General features: G+C 37.6%; 2 protein-coding genes across 2 annotated transcripts in view; both read left to right on the top strand.

The window, feature by feature from the left end:
- Nucleotides 1–3,238: 3,238 nt before the first annotated feature.
- Nucleotides 3,239–22,702, top strand: part of LOC147335394 (basement membrane-specific heparan sulfate proteoglycan core protein-like) — a 53,506-nt gene continuing 34,042 nt past the window's right edge. Inside the window, exons 1-10 of the mRNA XM_086286061.1 lie at nt 3,239–3,275; nt 3,622–3,657; nt 3,867–4,133; nt 4,921–5,187; nt 5,310–5,588; nt 6,821–7,093; nt 7,292–7,556; nt 8,038–8,321; nt 8,414–8,679; nt 14,491–14,497. Coding sequence (XP_086142187.1) covers nt 3,239–3,275; nt 3,622–3,657; nt 3,867–4,133; nt 4,921–5,187; nt 5,310–5,588; nt 6,821–7,093; nt 7,292–7,556; nt 8,038–8,321; nt 8,414–8,679; nt 14,491–14,497 — 1,981 coding nt within the window. The remainder of the gene's footprint in view (nt 3,276–3,621; nt 3,658–3,866; nt 4,134–4,920; nt 5,188–5,309; nt 5,589–6,820; nt 7,094–7,291; nt 7,557–8,037; nt 8,322–8,413; nt 8,680–14,490; nt 14,498–22,702) is intronic.
- LOC147335397 (low affinity immunoglobulin gamma Fc region receptor III-like) lies at nt 9,412–11,878 on the top strand. Its single transcript, XM_086278663.1, has 8 exons — nt 9,412–9,682; nt 9,924–10,171; nt 10,342–10,462; nt 10,601–10,616; nt 10,696–10,787; nt 11,167–11,229; nt 11,326–11,385; nt 11,732–11,878. The coding sequence occupies exons 1-8, from the start codon at nt 9,412–9,414 to the stop codon at nt 11,833–11,835; spliced, it is 975 nt and encodes a 324-aa protein (XP_086134789.1). The 3' UTR covers nt 11,836–11,878.

Genomic DNA, 22,702 nt, shown 5'->3' with positions numbered 1-22,702 from the left:
GCGGAGCTCACTGTGGGCTCCCGCCCTTGGCCCACACACACACCTGACAACACTCACCCATCATCACCGGGAACACTATTTGAGGCTGGAACACAGATCCTCTCGTCGCTGGATGATTGTACCCCTAACGTTAGTGTTCTCACAGCTCTTGTGCTTCATGTCCGTGACTTGTGATTTGTTGGTGACCTGCCTTCTCGTCTGCTTCAGATCTCCCCCCCCCGGACCTGCGACCTCCCTGCTACGGGAAAGTGTGTGAGTGTGAGCGGAGAAGACGTGAGCGAGTTACCCTGTGATTCCCCCCGGAGTTTTTGGATCCGTTCACTGTACATATATTGCACTGCACTGTAAATAAACCACACCTTGGAGATACCTTACCGCTCTGCGTTGAATCCCTGTACCAGATCGTGACAAAAACTAGCTAAACATGAGAGGTTTTTGGACAAAGTTTGTGTTTTTCCATTCTTTAAGCACCGGTTTGAGCACCGTTTAAGCACCGGCACCGTTTCAAAAGTACCGGTTTGGTACTGGTATCGGATAAAACCTAAACGATACCCATCCCTAGTCATGACACGACACTGCACAAATCATATAAAAGTCTCTGAGAATAAAACATAAATATGTCCCCTGACCTGAAACAACAGAAGATAGGAATAAAACACAAGAAGCAAGCCTGCATGTTTGCAGTGGACAGGAAATGTGAACACGTCACACAACTGCTGTGGTCAAAGCTACAGGAGCTGTTTGAGGTTTGTATAAAAGGAAAGGAAGCACAGAGAGGCCACAGTCAGAAGAAACACTCTGGTCTTATCTGTATTAAATGCAGCTTCTCTTTTTATTATTGATGTAAAGTCAAAGTGTTTGAGATCAGCTGAGGATCAGAGTGCAGCAGGGCTGGATGTGAGGATGGGGCACTCTTTGCTCTGCATGACGGGGTTATTGTGTAAGTACATTTTGTGTAATAACTTTTATAAATATTTTTTGTAAACAATAGTTATTTTTATAACTATCATTTTAAAACAGTTTTTCATGTTTCAAATAAAATTGTTGCCAAATAAAATTCTGTATTCACAGAAATATTTTGCTGAGCAGCAACTGTTATATGAATAAGAATCTTTTAAAACAATGCTCTAAGTTTGTTTGTTTTGTTTGATTTTCTCTCAGTTTGATCCTGATGCTGTTTAAACTTTACTTCATTACTCAGTACTCTTTTCTACGTTAATGCTGATGGTGAGACATTGTTATTTTTCTCTTTACTCAATAAATAATTAGACTTTTTATTTTTACTTTTTAATGTTAAGAAGAGGAAAGATCACTGCAGATGTTTACATTTTAGAAATGCAAATATCTGCAGTGAAACTTCAGAGACTGAACATATCAGAGTAGTTTTATCATTGTACGTGTGTAGAGTAGGGTTGTCCAAAATTGACACTTCCTTAGTAATCATTACTAAAACAGAATGAAGATGCTCATTCTGCTCATTCTGCTCATTCAACATTGATATCAACATATCAATGTTGATATCAGTAGTCTTGTCTTGGCTTCCTCCAGCTGAGGCATAATTTGACAGCACTGCTGCAGACAGACAGGCACGCAGCTCCTCCCCTCACTAACAGCTGAATGATCATAATGTTCAACACTTTAGTAGGAAAGGTCAGAGGTCAGCAAAGCTCCTGTTTAAGACGCTGACATCATCAACTTCAAACAGCGTGCAGTCAGGACCTTAGAGGATGCACGAAGCATGTGTTGGGTGGGTGAAAGTCCCTCCCCCTCTCTGTCCCAATGAAAAGTCTACACAGTCGACACATTTGCAGGACTCTGCTCTCGAAGCTGAATCCTGCTTCTGTGAATCAGCTGCGCTTTGATAGTTTGGAGGGACACATAGTGCCACCTGCTGCAGAGATATTGTTAAATAGTGGTTAAAAATCTGTAAATGATATCAAACATAAGATATGAATGCAGTAGAAACTCATTAACCTGAAGATGTAGAGCACAGAGCGATGAATCAAACATTTTTATTCCCATTAATTGTTTTATTGTTGAGTGCGCTCTCAGTGCAGCTGTTGATTTCTGAGGCTCTGAAACTTTAAATTGGATCAATTTAAACTTTAAAGGTTACAGTCCCACAGCCTAAAAAAGGAAACATGGACATAACTTTATTTGCAGATGAAAGTGAAATAAATTTGATTTACATGATCAGACACTCTTGCATCTGTTCTCTGTAAAAGACACTTAGTATCAGTCAGCCTAATTTCTGATACAATGGATCCATGCTTTCATGATGTTATGCCAAATTCTGACCCTACCATCTGAATGTTGCAGCAAAAACTGAGACTCATCAGATCAGACAATGTTTTTACAAACTCATGTTGTCAGGTTTTGGTTTTGAATTATAGCCTCAGTTTCCTGTTCTTAGCTGACAGGCATGGCAGCTGGTGTGGTCATCTGCTGCTATATGACATTTACTTCATGTTGTGCATTCAAAGACACTGTTCTGCATATCTCGGTTGCAATGAGTGGTCTGGCCATTCTCCTCTAACATTGAGTTATTTTCACCCAGTGAACTGCTGCTCACTGGTTATTTTCTCTTGTGACTATTCTCTGTAAAACTTTGCTGCAGTGTTAAATCTAAAAACAGACATAGATCAGGAAACTAAACTAAACTAAACTAAACTAAACTAAACTAAACTAAACATGGTTTAAAGCACAAATGTTAAAACTACATTCTTCCTGTTTCACCACTTACAACATTCATATAACTGCTGTGTTTGTGGCTGTGCTGTATCCAAATATTTAACCTTCCAAATGAGTTATTATCATCTGATTTTACTGCAGCTGTTCTCACTGAAAATATTTTATGAGAATTATTAGTATTATTATTTTATGTTAACAATATTTAAATAAAATAAATGTTTTTCACACTTAAAACAAGTCTTGGACTTGTGTTCTCCTCATTTCCTCTTTAACCCTCAGTCAGCTCACATATGTGTAATGAAACTTACTGTCTGTCTGTTATTGGTCAGTTTAGTCTGTGTGTTAAAGGCCTTTTCATAAAAATCTGGCAGACATGGTCAGACCTTGTTAAGTTATTATTTCTGTGTAAAAGGAAGGAAGCAGAGAGAAGTTTTAAAACCTCTTTGTTTCCTTCTCAGCTCTTTGGTATCTGCTGTGCTGCTGCTTCATTCTCTCTCTTTACAGAAAGTTGTAGAAGTTTTCAGACGTGTCACTGCTGGATGTGAGGATGGGAGCCACTTTGCTCTGTGAGCTGGGCCTATTCTGTGAGTACATCACTGACTTCTATTGTTTGATTCATACTGATCCATAAACATGTTTTAGTAAGAAGAACAGAGCATCAGTCATTTGTACCATTTCAGGTCATGTGATCAGAGGACTCTCATGTTTGTTACCAACGTGGTTGTTTGTAGACTGGATTAGATTTGAGTGCACTGACTCAGATCAGAGTGGAGCTGCTTTAGTTTATCTAAGAAAGGTTTGTTTCTCCATCAGTGATAATTTGATGCATACAAATCATAGCAGCCACTGGTACAACTGCAAGTGTTTGATTTATTTTATATTTGAGTGTCTTTAGTTTGATCATGTCTGAAGTTTCTGTCTTTATTGTAGTGCTCTGTACACTCGTCTGCACTGGACACGCTCAAGGTGACTGAACAGTTTTCACTTTTTTTCTGTCTTTTAATTTATTTGGTAAAGATTAATCGCAAAATACTGAATAAATCTTAATCACAGTTGACTTATGTTTTATATTTATTAACTAATCAATGTATGAACAGTGTATGAACATACTGTCACAGATTGTGTCGTGCAAAAGTGTTTCAGATTGTTAACTTTGTGTTTGTGTTGGATTCTAGCTGCTCTGCTAACTATTGAACCCAGGTGGTCCAGTTTTTTCATCGGAGAGTTTGTTACCTTCAAATGTGACATGAATGAAGGAGAAGACACTGACTGGTATTACACAGTAAACATGGATGGTCAAGCATTTATCCTCTACAGTGAACACACAGACCACAGATCACAAATTACAACAACAAGTCAAAGTGGTGAATACCAGTGCTCTGGTCTCAGGAAGCACCCACGTGTTACAAAGAACAGTAACACTGTCTCTATAACTGTGTTAGGTAAGCCCTCAGTGACCAATAATGTGATGATTCCTGTTGAAAAAATTATAAAATTCTGAATACATTTAATAATTGTTGTCCTTGAAACTTGAAACTTTAACAAGAACTACTGTACATTACTGGTTACTTGCTCACAAGTACTACTATGCTCACAGCCTGTAATTTATTATTACGACATGTGTTTATTTAATGTATAACAAAAAAAAAATTGGATTAAATTGATTTTAAGTAGGGAAAAGAAGAAACATCAAAAGCTTCATAAAATCTAAGGTGATGATGTTTCTGTTGTCTAAACCTGAAACTAGGCAGATCCCTCTGAACCCATCATTGTGTTTCCTTCAACAGTGAACTGCATTAGTTTACATTCAGTGTGACTGTGCGGGGCCTGCGGTTCTGTGCAGGGAAGGCGGACGCACCACACAACATCCACAATCACACCCCGACGACTTAAATATTGTACTGGGTCCTGTGGTTGGGGTGTTGATGTGCACAGAACAATAAAAATGATCAAAATGCCACTGGGTCTGCCGTGGTCGTTTACAGTGACTTATTCAGGCCTGAGATTGGACAAACATTTATACTGTGTTTATTTAGAGATCTACAACCTGAATTACTGCAGATCTGAGACAGAAAAAATGCAAACATCTGAAGTTTATGAAAGTGAAGAGAAATTTGTTGATTTTATTTTGTGGGAATTTGAAATGAAAACATATTATGAAAACATAAGCAGTGTTTTCCCTGTATATTGGATCAGGTAAATATTTTCTTTCCTTCTTTTTCATAACAGCAGATAAACCCAGGGCCACACTGACAGCAGGAACAACAATCATACCAGTAGGGGGCAGTGTGACACTGACCTGCTCTGTGCAGAGCTCTGATGGATGGAAATATGAGTGGTTCAGACGAATCCAAACAACCTATGAAGGTAAAATCAGAGATCAACAAAACAGAGATATCAGAGTATCTGAAGGAGGAATCTACCGCTGCAGAGGAACAAGAGGAAACCCAGATTACTACACTGATATAAGTGATGATGTCATCATTGAGATAACCTGTGAGTTCAGTAATTTAGTTTGAAATATACATTCACTCATGATTATCAAACATACAATGTGAAGTTTTCTGTGTTGATTTCATGTTTCTGTTTGTATCTCAACTGTTAATATGTGTGAACAGTTTCCAATAAAGTTGTTGTAAAACAACAACCCAACTGGCCTCAGATATTCAGAGGTGAGACGATCACTCTGACATGTGAGGTGCAGGAAGGAGGTGAAACCACTGAGTGGTGGTATGAATGGAGAGGACCCAGCACACCCACACAGTGGACACACAATAATGATGTGACATTCAGAGTTTCTGAGTCCAGCAGTGGAGACTACATGTGTAAGAGTCGACGCAGAGATGACTCATATTCTTCAACAGAGTGGAGTGAAGCCTTCACATTGTCAGCATCAAGTAAGTCATGTTTGTTGTGTGATCTCCATTTGACAAATGTCATAATGGTCAGCACAGGATGAATTCAATGGTCTACAAAGCATGTTACATTGTTAGTCAGACAAAGAGCTGCAGCTGATAGTAGCCTCATTGTAGACAGTTTGTCACCACTTTGTGTCATGAACCTTCAGCTGGTATAGAGACGCCAATGCTGACCTGCTGCTCCATCACCTGAGGACAAGAATGGCACAAACAGGATACAAATATAGTTCTTCAAACTCCCTCAACAAATGAAAACAAATATGAAACTTCTTTAAAAAAAGAATAAAAGTCATTCAATCATCTCATCAAATACTGGCGTAGATTAAAATTAATCTGAAGCACACACACACGAGTGGGTTTGATAGAAAGGTTTTTGATTTTATTTCTATTGAACTCATTGATTTGCATGTTAACCTCAAAGTGATTTTATGAAAGCAAGTCAAACTCATTCCAACTTCTTCCTGAAAAAGTCTCATATGTACAGATAACGACTTTGTGGAGAAAAGTGTGTTTATGTTCATTCTTTAAAAATAAGTTTCTGTCTGTGATTCAGCTGTTTTTCACTCACTTTATTTAAAAACAAAACAAAACAAACAAACAAACACAGGTAAACAACAGAAGCTCAGATGTCCCAGTTTTACTGCTGGGCTCAGATCACTAACAGTTAACAGTTCACCCATCTCTGCATAAATAAAAGAATTAAAACAAATAATGTGTTATAATTTTAAAAATTGTACAAATACATGAAAGTGATGAACGTCAGCTTAACATTTTATTTTGCTGTTGTAGTAGCTGCGTACAACATTTAAAATGAAATGTTAAATGATAGAAAATAACTTCCAGTCAGCTTTTGTGTGTGAACTTGATTTTTTCAAATAACTTTTTAATAATATTTGTAGTAAGACGACTTTAAAAACACACACATACTTCTCTTTCAAACACTCTCCTCCCACTCCGATAGAAAGTAAAGAAGTTGTTCACGGCACTGTAACTATTAAAACAGTAATGAACAGAAAACAGAGATGAGGCATTCAAACTATTTTTGATTTGAAAAAAAAAAAACTTTTCTCGGCAGTCGAAGTCTCACATGCAGAAAAATTACACATTGTTTTCTAAATTGGTCAATGTTTAACACATAATCAGCGCTGTAAGAAATTTCCTCCTTAGACAACCAACAATTTAAAGATGAACTTTTTCTGTATCTTATACAGCAAGTAAACCCAGAGCCACACTGACAGCACAAAGTTCAGTCATACCAGCAGGGGGCAGTGTGACACTGAGCTGCTCTGTGGAGGGCTCTGCTGGCTGGAAGTTTGACTGGTTCAGACGTGATTCAGTCTCTTCTAAAGCTCAGCTCATGAGAGGAAATGAAGCAAACAGAGTTATTAGTGTCTCACAAGGAGGTCTGTACCACTGCAGAGGAGGGAGAGGAGATCCAGTTTACTACACAGAGGACAGCAGTGACGTCACAGTTACAGAAACTCGTGGGTTCAATTATTTTATTTCTGCCAAACTGAGAGATGTTATGTTGTGTTCTGTGCTAACAATTTCATTCAACAACTATGAGTTTATTAAACCTGAAATGAGAGACAACTCCTGACAAATAGAAGAATTTATTCAGTCTTATTTTTTTTATCTTCATGTTTCTTTTTGTCTCTAACTGGATATTTGTCTGTGAACAGTTCCCAGTAAGCCCACTGTGACCCTGCAGCCATCCTGGACTCAGATATACAGCGGTGAGACAGTCACTGTCAGATGTGAGATTCAGGGAGGTGAAGGAGCTCAGTGGACGTATGAATGGAGAGCAGCCAAGTTAAACACACCTCCAACATCCAATGAATACAGAATCATCAGAACTACTGAGTCTGACAGTGGAGGATACAGCTGCCGGGGCAGGAGGGACTATTTCTTCTCAGAGTGGAGTGATATCATCACACTGACTGTATCATGTAAGATCTTTCATCCAGAGTATCTAAATAAGGAAAAAAGCACTTCTTCTTTCTTACAGCTTTATAACTGTCTTTCATGTTGGTCAGTAAAATGTTTAGTTTTTATTCCAACAACAAAAACCTGAACAGCAGCTTTTTATTCACAGTGAAGAGAACAAAACATATGAGAGTAACTTCTCTGCTGTGCAGCTCTAATACATGAAAGATGAAATGCAGAACAAATGCTGAATCTGTCTCAGCTGCTCCACCACATCCACTAAGAAACATTAAATCCACTGATTGTTCCTCATGTGTGTTTTTAACTTAGAAATGCAGCAAATTAAATATGAAAGATTAGTGTTGTATTTGTGTGATAGTTGTACAGTTTGTTGCAGCTTCACCATTAAAGTTATGTGATATTTATTATTTCCATATTTCCACCAAGTTATTTCAACTGGTTTGATTCAGTCATTGACTTTTGTTCTTTTTCTAAACTGAACTGCAGATAAACCAAAGGCCAAACTGAGAGCTGATAACACAGCTGTTCCAGTAGGGGGCAGTGTGACCCTGACCTGCTCTGTGAACCCATCATCATCATCTGGATGGAAATACTACTGGTACAGAGATGAGAAATCCTCTGAAGCCCTGACCACACAACATGCAGTTTTCCACTCAAATGGACAAATCAGTGTCTCACAGGAAGGACTCTACAGGTGCAGAGGAGGAAGAGGAAACCCAGTTTACTACACAGAGGACAGCCAGTCAGTCAGGATTGGGAAAACTGGTGAGTTCAAAGTTAACTAACCAAAAATCACTACATTTGATGGAAATTGACCCATTTTTTCATTCATTTACTCATTTTGTGAATACATACAGTCCCAATCAGACCTGTTGTGACTCTGTATCCAAGCTGGTCTGAGATATACAGAGGAGAGACGATCACTGTCAGATGTGAGATCCATGGAGGAGACACTGAGTGGGATTATGAGTGGGAAACAAACAGCAGGATAAAAGCTCCAAATCAAAATGAATACAGGATTAAATCTGCTTCATCATCCAACAGTGGAAACTATCGCTGTAAGGGCAGAATGAAAAGTTCACAGCATGAAACAACAGAGTGGAGTGATTCAGTCACACTGACAGTTTCTGACAGTAAGTAGAGTCATAGTTCATTTAACCTGGAAATAGAAACAGTTTGTAAAAATGTGTTTTTATTAGTACATGTTGAGATATTTGACATGTTTAGATAGTCTCACTCTTAAAGTTCATCATAAATATTTGTGAGTCAACATTTTAGTGACATTGAATTCAGAGTTAAGAGACGAAACATTGAGAGAAAATCTTTGTTGAACAGATGAACCCCGTCCTGTCCTCACTGTGTCTCCATCATGGCTGAGTCCTGGAGCCTCAGTAACTCTGAACTGTGAGGTTGAACATCCGTCTGCAGGATGGAGCTTCTACTGGTATAAAGCTGTTCCTGATCTATCAGAGAAATCCTCCAGTTATGAGCTGCTACCTGATGGCAGTGGGACTGCACAGGACTCCTACATCATTCATGGACAGACACACACAGCAGGATATGTGTGCAGAGCTGGAAGAGGAGACCCAGAGTATCACACTGATCACAGTCAACCAAAGTTTGTCTGGTCTGCAGGTCAGTTTGATTCTATCTTTTTTCAAGTAATGCAACAGCAAAAAAGTGTAAATTGATGGGGTTTTTTTTTTTGGGGGGGGGGGGGGGGTGTTTAGCATTGAAGGTGAAAATTATACGAACACTGCGTCTTTTAGCACTGACCTTTAAACATTAAAGTAAAAGAATATTTTCACTGTGATATTTTGAATCCTAACATCTGTGAGCTTTGTCTCTTCACTGCATGTTGTTTCCAGATGTTCATTCAGCAGCGTCTCTCACAGTGAGTCCTGACAGAGTGCAACACTTCACCTCTGACTCTGTCTCACTGACCTGTGAGGGAAACTTCACTGAGTGGAGAGTGAGGAAGTTCTCTGAGGACGGCCGACTCTCTGACTGTAGGAGAATGACTGGATCCACATGTGACATCAACACATCAGAGTCAGATACTGCAGTGTACTGGTGTGAGTCTGGATCAGGAGAGTTCAGCAGTGCAGTCAACATCACTGTACAGAGTATGTTATTATACATTTACTTCTTGGATTTGGATGATTTAAACGTCACATGAACATTTTTCCCAGCTTTGCTGTATGTGTGTAATTTATCTGGAGAAATAGCGTTTTTTTAAATACACGAGATCAGATGTTGATGATGAAAAGCATTTGTACAATCTGTTCTTATTATTGTTTGTCAGCTTTTTCTAAAAGTGTGCACCAGCTGATGTGACTGAAACAATTGTGTGTGATTGTGTCACAGATGATGGTAATGGTCCTATCCTGGTGAGTCCTGTTCATCCTGTGACTGAGGGAGCTTCTGTTAGTCTGAGCTGCAGTTTGAGAACACAAAGAATACTTTCCAATGTGTTTTTCTATCACAATGACAAACTTATTGAAAATGATCCCCGAGGGGAGCTGAAGATCTCTGCAGTGTCAAAGTCTGATGAAGGTTTCTACAAGTGTCAGTACTCAGGAAGAGAGTCAGCACAGAGCTGGATGTCAGTTAAAGGTGAGCAGGATCAAAGCATTTGATGGATTTTTATAAATGAGTTTGATGACTGAGAGGCAACATTCGATTTTCTGATTTAAGTCTCAAAGTCGCCTGGCTCAATTTTGTAAAATTATATATATATATATATAAATACATATCATTCATTAATGAATACTTATTGTTTCTTGTAACTGTGTCAGGAGCTGACAGCTCTTCATCTCCTGTGTGGTTGATGGTTGGACTGGTTTGTGGAGTCTCTCTCATTATTATTCTCCTGCTCTTGTTGTATCGCTGCAGACAGTCCAAGTGTAAGAGCCTCTTTTCTTTTCATGCTGTATTACAGAGTTAATTTACTACACACACTTTAATTATTCACACATATACATGTATTCTGATCGAACAATTCACATCACAAAGATGTGTAATAACATTTGTCTCTTTCACAGGTTCCTGCTTCACCAGGTTGGTAAAATACTTTTTATTATTATTTTAAACAAACATCAGTTACTTTTGAGTTTATTGTGTTTATTTCCTGTTTCAGGTGTATCCAGTCTGAGAGTCACAGTCCGGGCTCCTCCACAAATCATGGAGTCAACCAGGATGAAACTCATGAACACAACTCTGTTCATCCTGGTCAGCACTTAAACCGATCTTTATTATCATTGTTAATATTGACTTTTCATTTAGTCTCCATTAACAGGAACATTTCTTAGGTTCAGTTTGTGCTCAGCAGGTTCTCAAAGAACATTTATCAAAATCCAGTTGGACAAACATCCAAATAACCAACTGACTACATGCACAAAAGATCAGAAACAAACAGGATTTTACAACCTGATTGTATCTTTAACTCGACTGAAAGAATCCACAAATGTTATTGTTTCATATCAGACCAACACAAACAGTAACACCATGATGGGTTCATGCTCTGAAAATATCTGACAGTCCTGGATTCGACTTAAACACAACTAATGAAATTGAATGTGATGTGTTCACAAACATTTTTACATTTCAGGTGCAGATGAACCGCGAGACGTCACATACTCTCTTATTAAACTTCAAAACCTTAGAAAGAAGAGTGAGTACACAAAACACGGTGTAGAAAAAAGCCTGGGAAGTTTTTAAAGTGTTTAAAATGTTTTAATTATTTTCATTAATCTGATCATCTTCACAGAGAAGCATCATAAAGCAGAGCAGAGTGCTGTTTACTCTGAGGTGAAGACGGGAGCTGCAGGTACAGTCACAACAGTCTCATTCAGTGTTTGTACTTGAACGTGTCATCACATCATTATATTGCAGGTAATTATAGGTCAACATGGAGTTTAGTTATTCACTGACCAAGCTTAGCTACTACATACGACCACTACACATCAGCAGGCTGAATCTTATACACATCGAGGGCCGTTCAGAGTAAGTTTGTCTGCTTCATATACAGAATGATATTGTTATTGTACAGTATGGTATTGTCCATCTATATGTCCCCAAACTAAATAGTTTCTCTCATGTTTTTTACTCTGTAATGTTCTTGTCATCATATCTGTGCTGAACAAATGTGTGCTGAGCTCTGACGTCTCTTTTAGAGGACAGTCTGATGTATGCTGAGGTCAAACAGCCCAAAAAAGAAAAAGCCAAGAAAAACAAAGGTGAGCAAAGTCTGCCATCATCTCCACTGCATATTGTTTAACATGTTTATCTGCTCTTACAATGTAAATCTGTTTATTTTAATATTTATGTATTCACACTTTGTCAGCTATTTAAAATCTTCTTTTTTATCTTTGTGTGACCCGTGGTAGGTACCTATTTAAAATAGGACAGAGCCGTAGGCGGACAGTCAGTTTAAAAGAGTTTAATTTTTGATACAAAATAAAAGAAACAGTGTAACAGCGGCACCTAAAAACAATTAAAAACGTTACCTCATTAAAAACGATAAAACTGTACGATTGCCCGTGAGACAGGACAAGCGCTGCGGGGAACCGTTTAAAAACAAATCGACATAGCACACAGGTTAAAATGGACGGCAACTCACACATGACCCCAAATGGGTAAAACACTATAGAAAAAAAGTCAAATCTTCGGTGCCGTCTTCACTCGAGCCCACCGCTGTGCATGCAAAAGCGGGGAGACAAAAAAGGATTTGTTTTCCCTGCAGCGCCTTCACCGTCTGCGACATATACACATATATATATATATATATATATATATATATATATATATATATATATATATATATATATATATATATATATATATATATATATATATATATATATATATATATATATATATATATATATATATATATATATATATATATATAAAAATAGGGTTAAAATACTAAAAGAATCCATATCTGTGGTGCCTACTGATACAGAGAAGATTTAAACAAAAAAAAACACAAAAACATCGACAGCCGCAACAGTCAGTCTGTCGACTTACACCAGTTTAAAACAAATTAAAACACACTGAAGTGTCGGGTCCTTTGCCCGCAGCCAGAGATCCACCTGGCAAAGCAGCAGCTCGGTACTCTGTAAATAAAAGGCAGGAGATCACTTAGCTGGACAGTAAAACACAGGAATATTCCTCAACTGAATGGGTTTTGTTACCTGTCCACAAGTTCGTGTCACACCCTAATAAATGTGGGTCAGTGGCGATGAAGTCCACTATACCGTTCTCGCGGGAGCAATGTTTCCCACCTACAAGGGTGCAAATAACTGTAAACCTCTGCCAACAGCCAGAGCTCAAGTGGTACATTTTTGTGTAACCTACCGTTCTAACAGAAGTTTAGGGGAAGACCCGTATCAGACTTTCATAGTTAAGAAACACCAACTTGCCCAACTCGGACCAAGCACTCGCAGTTTCAGGTTTGCAGAGGAATACCCAATTGCCCACACCTGCGCTTATGAAAGGAGCAAAGACCAGCTCCGCCCACCAGGGGCGGTCCCGAGTCTCCAGGTCTCACCTGTCACATTTGCATCAGTGGAGACATCCAGTTTCCTCCTGGTTAATGATATTATTGTTTTCAATGATCTTCTCTTCATTCACAGGAAAATCAAGTCCTGCAGCTGATGCAGGAGTTTATTCTGAAGTCACATCAGGAAGCTCTCTCAGTAATTCTGCTGCCATGCAGGCTGATTTATTCTTCACATTATTAAATGTCTTCAGCTCATAATATCTTTACATGTTGGAAATCACTTTGTCTCTTTGTGCTTGTCTTACAGGTCAGTGAGGAGAGCTGTAGCAGCAAAGCCAAGAAGAAGCTTTTTATGAAGCCACTCTTGCTGCTCTGCTGCCCAAATATCAGACATGCTCAGCTTTATGTGCAGTTACAATATTACATCATAATATCATATAATTCAGTATAAACCAAATGGAGGTGTATTCATAGTCAATATTCATGCTCTTTATCTTCGGTTACTTTTATAAAAAAAATTGTAATAAACCTTGACTGTATCTAACATGTTCCAACAGCAGTGAGAAATATGTGATGTTTAGTATCTGACAGCACAATTTACAGTCAGTGTTTGCAGTGTAAATACTGATATGGGCACCAACAAATACTTTAACTGTGTTTGTTTACATTATATAAATAAGAATTATATCATAGGCAGTGAATACATTTGAATGTATTTCATGTATATTTTTGTGTTTCTGATCATTTTTTGCATCTTTTAGTTAGAAGGTAGAAATAAAATCTTTTTACATTTGAACATTTTATGTTTATTTTTGATTTTTGTTTCCTGTATGAAATTATCCACAAACTAACCAGATCATCTCTCTATGTGCTGATAGTTAAATGAAAAGATAACTTGTACATGGGCTAAATCTCATATGACAGATTGCATGGAGACAGAACATCACCGAGAATTAAAGCTCTGCATCAATCACGGTCAGCACGACTCAGAGAAGTAGCAGTATTATAATTCATTAATACGACACAAACCTCAGAGCTAAAAATCCAGACAGGTTCAACCAAGAACAAGACAACAAAAAAAAACATCTGTCTGACCCTGCAGAGCCTGATTGTTTAGTCACAGTGAGGAGGAGGCACAGGTCAGTCAGGTGTAAACTTAACCAGCTGGGTTGAGCCTGGTTGGCATTTTTCTGCAAAATCAGCATGACGGTGATAAACAGTGCTGATCATATCCTCTAATACAGGGTGACCATAATTTGATTTCCAAAAAAGAGGACACTTGTGCCAGTCATGAAGAACCTTTATAATACTGTTTACATGAAGAAAACATATTTAAACAATAACATCTCTGTGCAGTTAATGAATGGTGAAATAAAAAATGTCATTTAGTCTTTTACAAGTCAACAAGTGGTCACCGTACTCTAATAGCTCAGCTGTGCTGTAGATGGGTTTCCCTCTTCACTATCAATCATGTCTTTGTCCTATAAAGTGGGAGAGCAACTACAACTACACTGGTGACTTTTCATTTTGTCCTGTTACCATTTGTAACTAATTTGTTGACTTTATGTCATTTTAGTTTCTAATAAAATGTCACGCAGTCCTGTGTTCCCTGATTTAATTAAATCTGTGAATTAGGATGCAGAAGCAGAAAGTTTAGAGGTTTTATTGCAGGGTTAATAAATGGTGGTGTGAGAGAAATTCTGCACAGACTCTGAGTCTGAAAGACGAACAGTGTTTGGAGTCTGCTGTTACCATCACAGCTGTGTAGGTGGCAGTAATACAACTTTATGCTGGTTCTCAGCTACTAATGAAAAAGAAGTGAGCTTCTTACAGCTCTTCATAACTTACTGTTATTACTGTATTTTTATTTTATCTGATCAGCAATAATTCAGGTCGTTAAAGTGTTTGAAATGTTATTAGTGTTATTGCTCATTATTATTACTGTGATTAGTGTAACGGCTTTAGGACCCAGGGGATCAAACAGAGGGTATAAAAAAGGAAGTAGCAGCAGGTGCTCTTCTTCTTCTCTCCTTTGTTCTGGTATGAGGCTGTGGACTGTGGTGTTTTTGGGATGCTGCAAAGTTTTGGAGTGTGAACAGAGTGTGCTGAGGAGATCGTGTCACCATATAAGTGAGCATACTGCCCTTTAGCAGAGATTCAAGGTATAGACTGAATGTTTTTAAGTTATCTTTCTTTAAGCCTTTAAATTAGATTAATTTAAATTAATCTTTAAATTACCGGTTAAAATATTATCCTACAGGATCGAGGCCTCAGTGCTCCTGTGTTTTTGATTATTATATTAGTGTATTTTTGTTTATTTGATCAGCAATAATTCAGTTTATTATGTGTTTGAAATAAATTGAATGACTGAATCACAGCTGAAAGTGTTTTTTGTTCTTGTTGTTTTATGCATTTACTCTGAGTGTGTGATTATTGTGCTGCTGTTACAGTCTTTCTGTTTTACTTCTCAGCACTGCCATCATGTGTCTGAATACACAGCGCACAGTCAAACTCAACAACCTCAGTTAAAGATTTGATAGCATTTAAAGCTGTTGAGCACCAGTGCAGGTTATTTTTGACCTGTGTTTGTGTTTTTGAATAAATCTCTTGAAGTTTTTGCAAGTGGAAAATGTTGTATATTTCTGATGGATGTAAAACTTTTAAAACACTGAAAGAAATTTCAAATAAATTCAGATCTGCAAAGAAATGCATTGATTATGTTTTATTCAAGAATCAATATCAAACAATATCACAAGATCAAACTGCAAAGAATAACGTCTTTACTCTTCTGAGCAGCTTACATGTGTGTGAAAGACTGTTGGTGGTCACCATCTTTTCTGCCACAGGCTTATTTTTATCCACTGACAGGCCTCATGGTTTCTGGTTGGGTCACCATGAACAGAGGAAATGCAGCCTGTGGTTTCAGCCTCAAGTCTTCAGTGTAGCTGATGTTTAGTTTTATGTTATCAGCTCACAGCAAAGAGTTAACAAGGAGCACAGACAAAGAGCACAGTATGAATTTCACTTTGACCTCTGTGTGCATGACACATGTTTACATGATGTGCCTGTACTGGAATATCAGTACTGATCATCAAATATTCAGTTATCTTTATAAAATAGTGCCTCTTCTTCATCATTTTTCATTAATCAATGTAATAAATCCGTAAATCAAACAATCATTTGCACCAAAGTTAATTTATTCAAAGCTAATAACTGAAAACAAAATGAAATTTCTTCATATTTTTGTTCATTTTTTGCACTTTAAGAAAAGTTTTTTCTTTAACGTGTGAATATTTCTGTAACTGTTGGTGACCTCATAGCTGCAGGCTTATCTGCACCATCTCTGCACTTAAACATTACAGTGACTTCATTATTTCCATCAGCCTGCAGAACTAAAATGAGGAAGAACAATTGAAGCTAAATATGAGCTGTCTTCCAGATCACATGCTTTAGCTCTGACAGCACAGACAGATGATGAGGAGACTGTGAGACGTTAAACAGGCAGAATACAGAGCTCAGAGTTTTACACGTTCTGGTTTGTTGTCTTTCACACTCCTTAAAACATGAGAAAATATTTACTGATCTTCATTTTACTATAAATAACACCTCGGTGTGTAAATTGCCTTGATTGCTAATTTACTGTTAATAGTTAATATTTATTATTATCTGAAAAAGAAAACCATAAGAATCTAAAATCTAAAACAAGATGCTAAAACAGGGCCAACTTTCTCTAAATGTAATCACACAGAGCTCAGATGAGTAGAGAGTGAACAGGCAGGTGTGTGTTTGCACAACTGAAGGTTTGCAGGTTGAACACTGGAGAAGATCAGAGACAGAAGAAGACTGGATTAAGTGGATAAACTACAAGGGTGATTCTCTGCAGTCAGGCTAGTTTCCTCAGTGTGCTGTAACTCAGTGAGTGGATGAACAGTCGGTCCTTTTATGTGCAGCTATTTGAGGATGGAGAACAAATGTGCCAACCTGAGCTGACTGGAGCAGGTGAGGAAGATGACTAACACATCCCACTGACAAGGAAGAGCTGTGGAGCTGTGACAGACTGTGGCAACATCAATGAAAAAAGGCAGAAATCTAATAATTATTTTATTACAGTCCTGATATCAGACCTCTGTTTATTTGTTTATTAGAAGCTCAGATATTAACCCTCTAAAGCCTGAATCATTAATAAAATGAAAACTTTTTAAAAGCTGGTGTGTTTTTTTGAACCTTCTGAGAAATAAATATTTTTCACATGAGGTGGAAAAAATCTTTTTTAGCTGCATCTGGCATTTTTTGTACAATTTGTTTCTCAGTTTATCTTCAAATAAAAACATTAACGTTTTTTTTAACACATTAAACTTTGAGTTTCCTTTCAAAATGTTCAAAAATCTTTTAGAAAACTGGTAAAAATATCTTTGAGGAATCGTTGAAGGCTCGTTGACTGATGTCAGCCATGTTGGATGTCTCAGCTGAGGGCTCTGCATGAGTTGCTGATCCCCGCTGGTTAATCTGTGCACTGCATGTGTGTCTGTAGACATCAGGTTCTTTAACGTGAGCAGAAAAGGCCAAGCAACAAACTTTGTTAAAGAGGATGAAAAGAAACTTGATGAATGTTGGTCGGATATTCTTCTGTCAGAGGAGACAAAGATAAATTTGTTCACATTCAGTCAGACAGATCAGTGAGTCTGTAGTTGTGATACTGAAGGGTGGAGGCAGGACACGACAACAAAGATAAAACTATGACCTGCAAAGTGTGTCAGTAACTAAGCAACAGAGCACCTTTGTATATCACAGAGAAAGGTAGGAACACTAAACAGGAAAGAAACTTAAATGTTTGCAGTGGACAGGAAATGTGAACACGTCACACGACTGCTGTGGTCAAAGCTGTTTGAGGTTGGTGTAAAAGGAAGGAAGCACAGAGAGGCGATAGACGGAGGAGCTGAATATAAACTCTGGTCTTATCTACATTAAGTGCAGCTTCTCTTTATCAAGGCAAAGTCGAAACCTTTGAGATTAGATGCAGATCAGCGTGCAGGGCTGGACGTGAGGATGGGGCACTCTTTGTTCTGTTTGCTGGGGTCAATCTGTGAGTACAATACACACCTTTACTGTTTGAATGGCAGTGATGAAGGAAAATGTTTCTCACTAGTGACAATTACAGTGTATCACTGCTTTAACCTGTTTACCTGACAGCTTCAACACAGCAGACTAGTTTTTTTTCATGTTTCCAGCCTGTTTCACAGCTAATAGAAACACATAAATTTGATGATAACTGTGCCATGTGAAGATTTAAAAAGCCTCAGTTTATATATTTATTGTGATTTTGTCAGTTGTATAATGTCTGATAATGCTTCATTCATTATTTTAGTGCTCAGTACAGTCAAACATGGAAACACTGAAGGTGAGAAATAGTTTTTTCTTCCATTTATATCATACGTGTTGATCTTAACTAGTATTTAGCTTCTCCTGTGTTGCTCTAAATGACGTCCTCTGTGTTATATTTTGTATCATAAACCAAACATTTCATTGAGATTATTGGTTAAAATGTTAATATAACCATGTTAAGTGTGTGAGCACTCAAGCACACACCCACGATACAAACTGTATATTTACTGAAGAGCTGTGGCTTCATACATGTAGATTTTCTTTTCATGTTTATCTGATCTGAAAATATCAGCAGTGTGTGTAGTGCAGATTATCTCACTGAGTTATGTTGTTGGATTGTATGTTGTTTCATATAGTGGGATTTTTTGGATTGATTTTTGGATTATAAATTTTTTATTAAATTTTATTAAATTTATTATTTATTTATTTTATTTATTATTAATTTTGTTGCTGTTTTTGTCTTCTTAGTGGATTTTGTATTTATCTAACTCCTCTGGTCTGTTAGTGCCTCTATTCTGTCTGTGCTGGTGCCCAATCTGTACCCTGTTGTTGACTTATGTTGATTCTCCATATTACTGTGAAGCACTTTGGTGTGCCTTCGGGTTTTTAAATGTACAATATAAATAAAACTGTATTGTATTGTATTACCTCTTGGAGCTATAAAAATGCTTATTATCAAAAGCTCCACACAGATGACAAATTAAAGGAAAAACCAACATGAACATGGTAACCAAATGCTGCTCTGAGCTCAGCATAGAGTTTGTTTCCTTCATCCCTCATTTGGTGTTTTGATTAGAAGCTGTTTAACACGTCACTCCAAAGTCTCTGTAGATGTTCAGTGTGTTGAATTGTGTGGCTGCAAAAGATGATTCACATTATTTAAGTTTGCTTCAAACATTCAGAGCAACAATTTTATTCTTTTGATCTTTTTCTAAATTACAGACCTTGGAGTGAAGGCCACTCTGACAGCAGACAGATTAACTATACCAGCAGGGGGCAGTGTGACACTGACCTGTGATGTGAAGTACTCTGCTGACTTTGAATATGTGTGGTTCAGAGAACCCCGTTTAAACTCTAACCAGAAGATCGCAGTAGCTGGTGAATCAAAGAGAGAACTGGTGACCTCTAAAGGCGGCATCTACAGCTGCATAGGAGGTATAAATGGGACAAATTCAGTCACAAAAGAAAGTGATGCAGTCACCATTCAGGAAACTGGTGAGTTTAAAAATGTCATAAGAAATAAAATAACATGGATTCCCCAAAGTTTGGAGATCAGAGGGGGATAATATTATGACAAAAACTTATGTTACAAAGTGATTCATGGCCCCAACCTGCCAAGTTATTTATGATAATATAAAATGTTGTAAAGTTAATAAATAATAAACAATAATGGGGTTATAATATTTGATAATACTGTTTTTATTTTTAATGATAATATGTTAATCAGTCAGAAATTAAATGTGTGGCTCAGTCATTCATAAACGTGTTTTGTGATTTGGCCCCTGATGCTCCAGTTGTCACGGTTCAGCATTTTGAGTCTCGTGTGTTTTGGTATTTTATAATATGTTTTATGTTCTGAGTCCTTTGCTGTTTTGATTATTGTAGTTATTATTATTATTATTATTACCCCAGGATCAGTTATGGCTGTTACGGTTTTAGTTCTTAGGTTTTGTTTTATGTGTTCATGTTGTGTTTACTCTGTGCCTTTCTGTCCCACGTTTCAGGTCTCTATGTTCTGTCTCAGTCTCTGTTAAGTTTACATGTCTAGAGTTCAGTCGGTGTGTTTCCTGTTTTATTTTGAAGGTCTGCGTCTCATGTCAGTGTTTCTAGTTTTGTTTCCCTTGTCTCGTCCTGCCTAATAGACCCTGTGCACGAGAAAATGATAACTTCCTGCTTTGAGACCGGATGTGAGGTTGTAAATTTCTGGTAGCTTTACTTTGCGGTCAATCGCTACTGTGAAGATATCCTCCAAAATCATGTCCAGAACACAAAAACTGAAAGATCGCGTTAAGTTATAAAGAGCAGAAGGTGGGAACACTCACCACTGTGTGTCATAAAAAAATCTAATGATCAATTTTGACGTTTAAAGAGTTTAGATCAATCAGTTGTTTACATCACTCAAAAGAAGAGGAACTGCATCACTGCAGCAGAAGACACATCGTCCACATTCAGAAGCACATCTCTGTATAGTGACTGGTCTCATGATTTAAACAGGCAAATGTTCAGCATTCAAACTACAGGTGAAGAATAGTCAAACCAGATGTTTCCCTGTTATGTCCTGTTATGTCAGATCAGCTAGTCAAGTACACACCTACACAGCATGTTAACAAACCGTGAAAAAAGCCACACAAAAAATGAATGATTGCTGGTAAGGGTTTCTATACATTAGTATTTATGAAGGGTATGTTGTGACTTACCTTCAAAATTACAGTGGTCCTTCGCTATGACGCGGTTCACCTTTCAACTCGCTGTTTAGCAGATTTGTTAGTGCAAGTTTGCACGTTTTTTTTTTTACTTCACATTGTGTCCTGCGTCCTGATCGCTGCAGACGATCTCCTCCGTGCCGTCTCTGCTGCACAGTACACAATCGCTGCATCGATGGCTAGCAGTGTGACTCTGAAGTGCAGTCACACTGCTTTTTCCCCAACAAACACAACAATGTCGACGAAACGTTTACCACCATCAAAAAAATAAAATTGGCTACTTGATTTCACCTATCGCTGGTTATTTTTAGAACATAACACCCGCGATTAACGAGGGACCGCTGTTTACAAATACTGAGAAATATAGAATTTAAATCCTTTCTCTGTTCTGCTCTGAGGCGCGGGGGAAAAATATCGACAGGTCTATGAACAGCATCTACATACATATTCCGTAAATGCCCAAGACATCTCGAGAAATGTAAATCTCACCTCGATTCATCAATTTGGTTGACTTGTTTTGGAAAAAGCGGCAGTAAACAAGGAGCGAATATAACACCGGAAACGAAGCGCCCTACAGGAGTTTCCCCACCGGAAGTAGCATATGCTAATGTGCACATAGTCTATTACTCCCAGCTGTGCTCTCCTTCTGTGTCTCATTCCCTTCATTATACTGCAGCTCTGTTACCATGTTGAGACAGAAATCAGAGAAAATTTGAAATGTCTTAAACTGAGAAGAAAGAAAAAAACAATATAAAGAAAATATTTGTGTAGATTTTGTTTTGTTGGAATTTGAGTCACTTAAAGAAATCTTTTAAAATTTAGGATATTTTACATTTACATTGTATCAGGTGTATATTTTCTTACCTGCTTTTTCATAACAGCATATAGACCCAGGGCCATATCCATTTACCCAGAGTCACTAACTGAAAATCTTCAGATCTGTTTTAGGTATGATTGATTGTTTTTATGCAATTTTAATGAATCATCTGCATATTTATATAATTTTCCTCCTTTTTCATAACATCAGATAAACCCAGGGCCACACTGACAGCAGGAACAACAATCATACCAGTAGGGGGCAGTGTGACACTGACCTGTAATGTGAAGTACTCTGCTGACTTTGAATATGACTGGTACAGAGAACCCCGTTTTAACTCTGAGAAGACCACAGTAGCTGGTGAATCAAAGAGAGAACTGGTGACCTCTGACGCCGGCATCTACAGCTGCAGAGGACGTATAAAAGGGACAAATTCAGACCCAGAAGAAAGTAACTCTGTCTCCCTTCAGGAAACTGGTGAGTTTAAAATTTTAATCTGGAATAAAACAGCTTGTATTCTCCAAAGTTTCTCCATTTCTAAATATGTGAAACCTCTTAATGCAGAGTTTGTGACCTTTGATTGTCTTTAAAATTTAGTTCTGTGTTTTATATTTAATTAGTGGATAAATCATTAAACCTAATACAGCTGATTAAAGTTATTGACCTGAACTGCAGAAAAGAAAACATCAAACTTCTTCATCCTGTCATGTGATGAAAGATGAGGACCTAAATGCACAGGAGGGTGAGACTGGCAACACTGAAGGAAAAAATTAAACTCTAAGACTAAATTATAAGAAGAACTAAAGGTGCCAGAAAATACTCAAGAATAAATTAGATCAATAAACAAAAGTACAAACACGAACAAACAAAGAATTTAACCTCTAAAAACTCAGAAACACAAAGTCAGACCCGGGATCATGACACATCCATGTTTGATGTTTTGATGGAACAAATTGAAATTACAAGCTCACTAATATGTAGCTCCACTAACTTTCAGTTTTGTTGTGATATTTTTTTT

This window comes from Aulonocara sp. 'chitande type north' Nkhata Bay, linkage group LG3 (assembly GCF_057382095.1).
Source record: "Aulonocara sp. 'chitande type north' Nkhata Bay isolate Kocher_YH1m ecotype deep benthic linkage group LG3, A_spYH_male_GT1.1, whole genome shotgun sequence".
Taxonomy (NCBI): Eukaryota; Metazoa; Chordata; class Actinopteri; order Cichliformes; family Cichlidae; genus Aulonocara; species Aulonocara sp. 'chitande type north' Nkhata Bay.
Note: the sequence above shows the minus strand (reverse complement) of the source record. Positions and strands in the feature narration are given on the sequence as shown.

Excerpts from the sequence above, each read along its gene's own strand:
- LOC147335397 (XM_086278663.1), top strand. The coding sequence starts at position 9,412 with ATGTTGTTTCCAGATGTTCATTCAGCAGCGTCTCTCACAGTGAGTCCT. Across the intron at positions 9,683-9,923 it reads AGTCAACATCACTGTACAGA|ATGATGGTAATGGTCCTATC; the intron begins GTATGTTATTAT and ends ATTGTGTCACAG. Across the intron at positions 10,172-10,341 it reads AGAGCTGGATGTCAGTTAAA|GTAACTGTGTCAGGAGCTGA; the intron begins GGTGAGCAGGAT and ends TTATTGTTTCTT.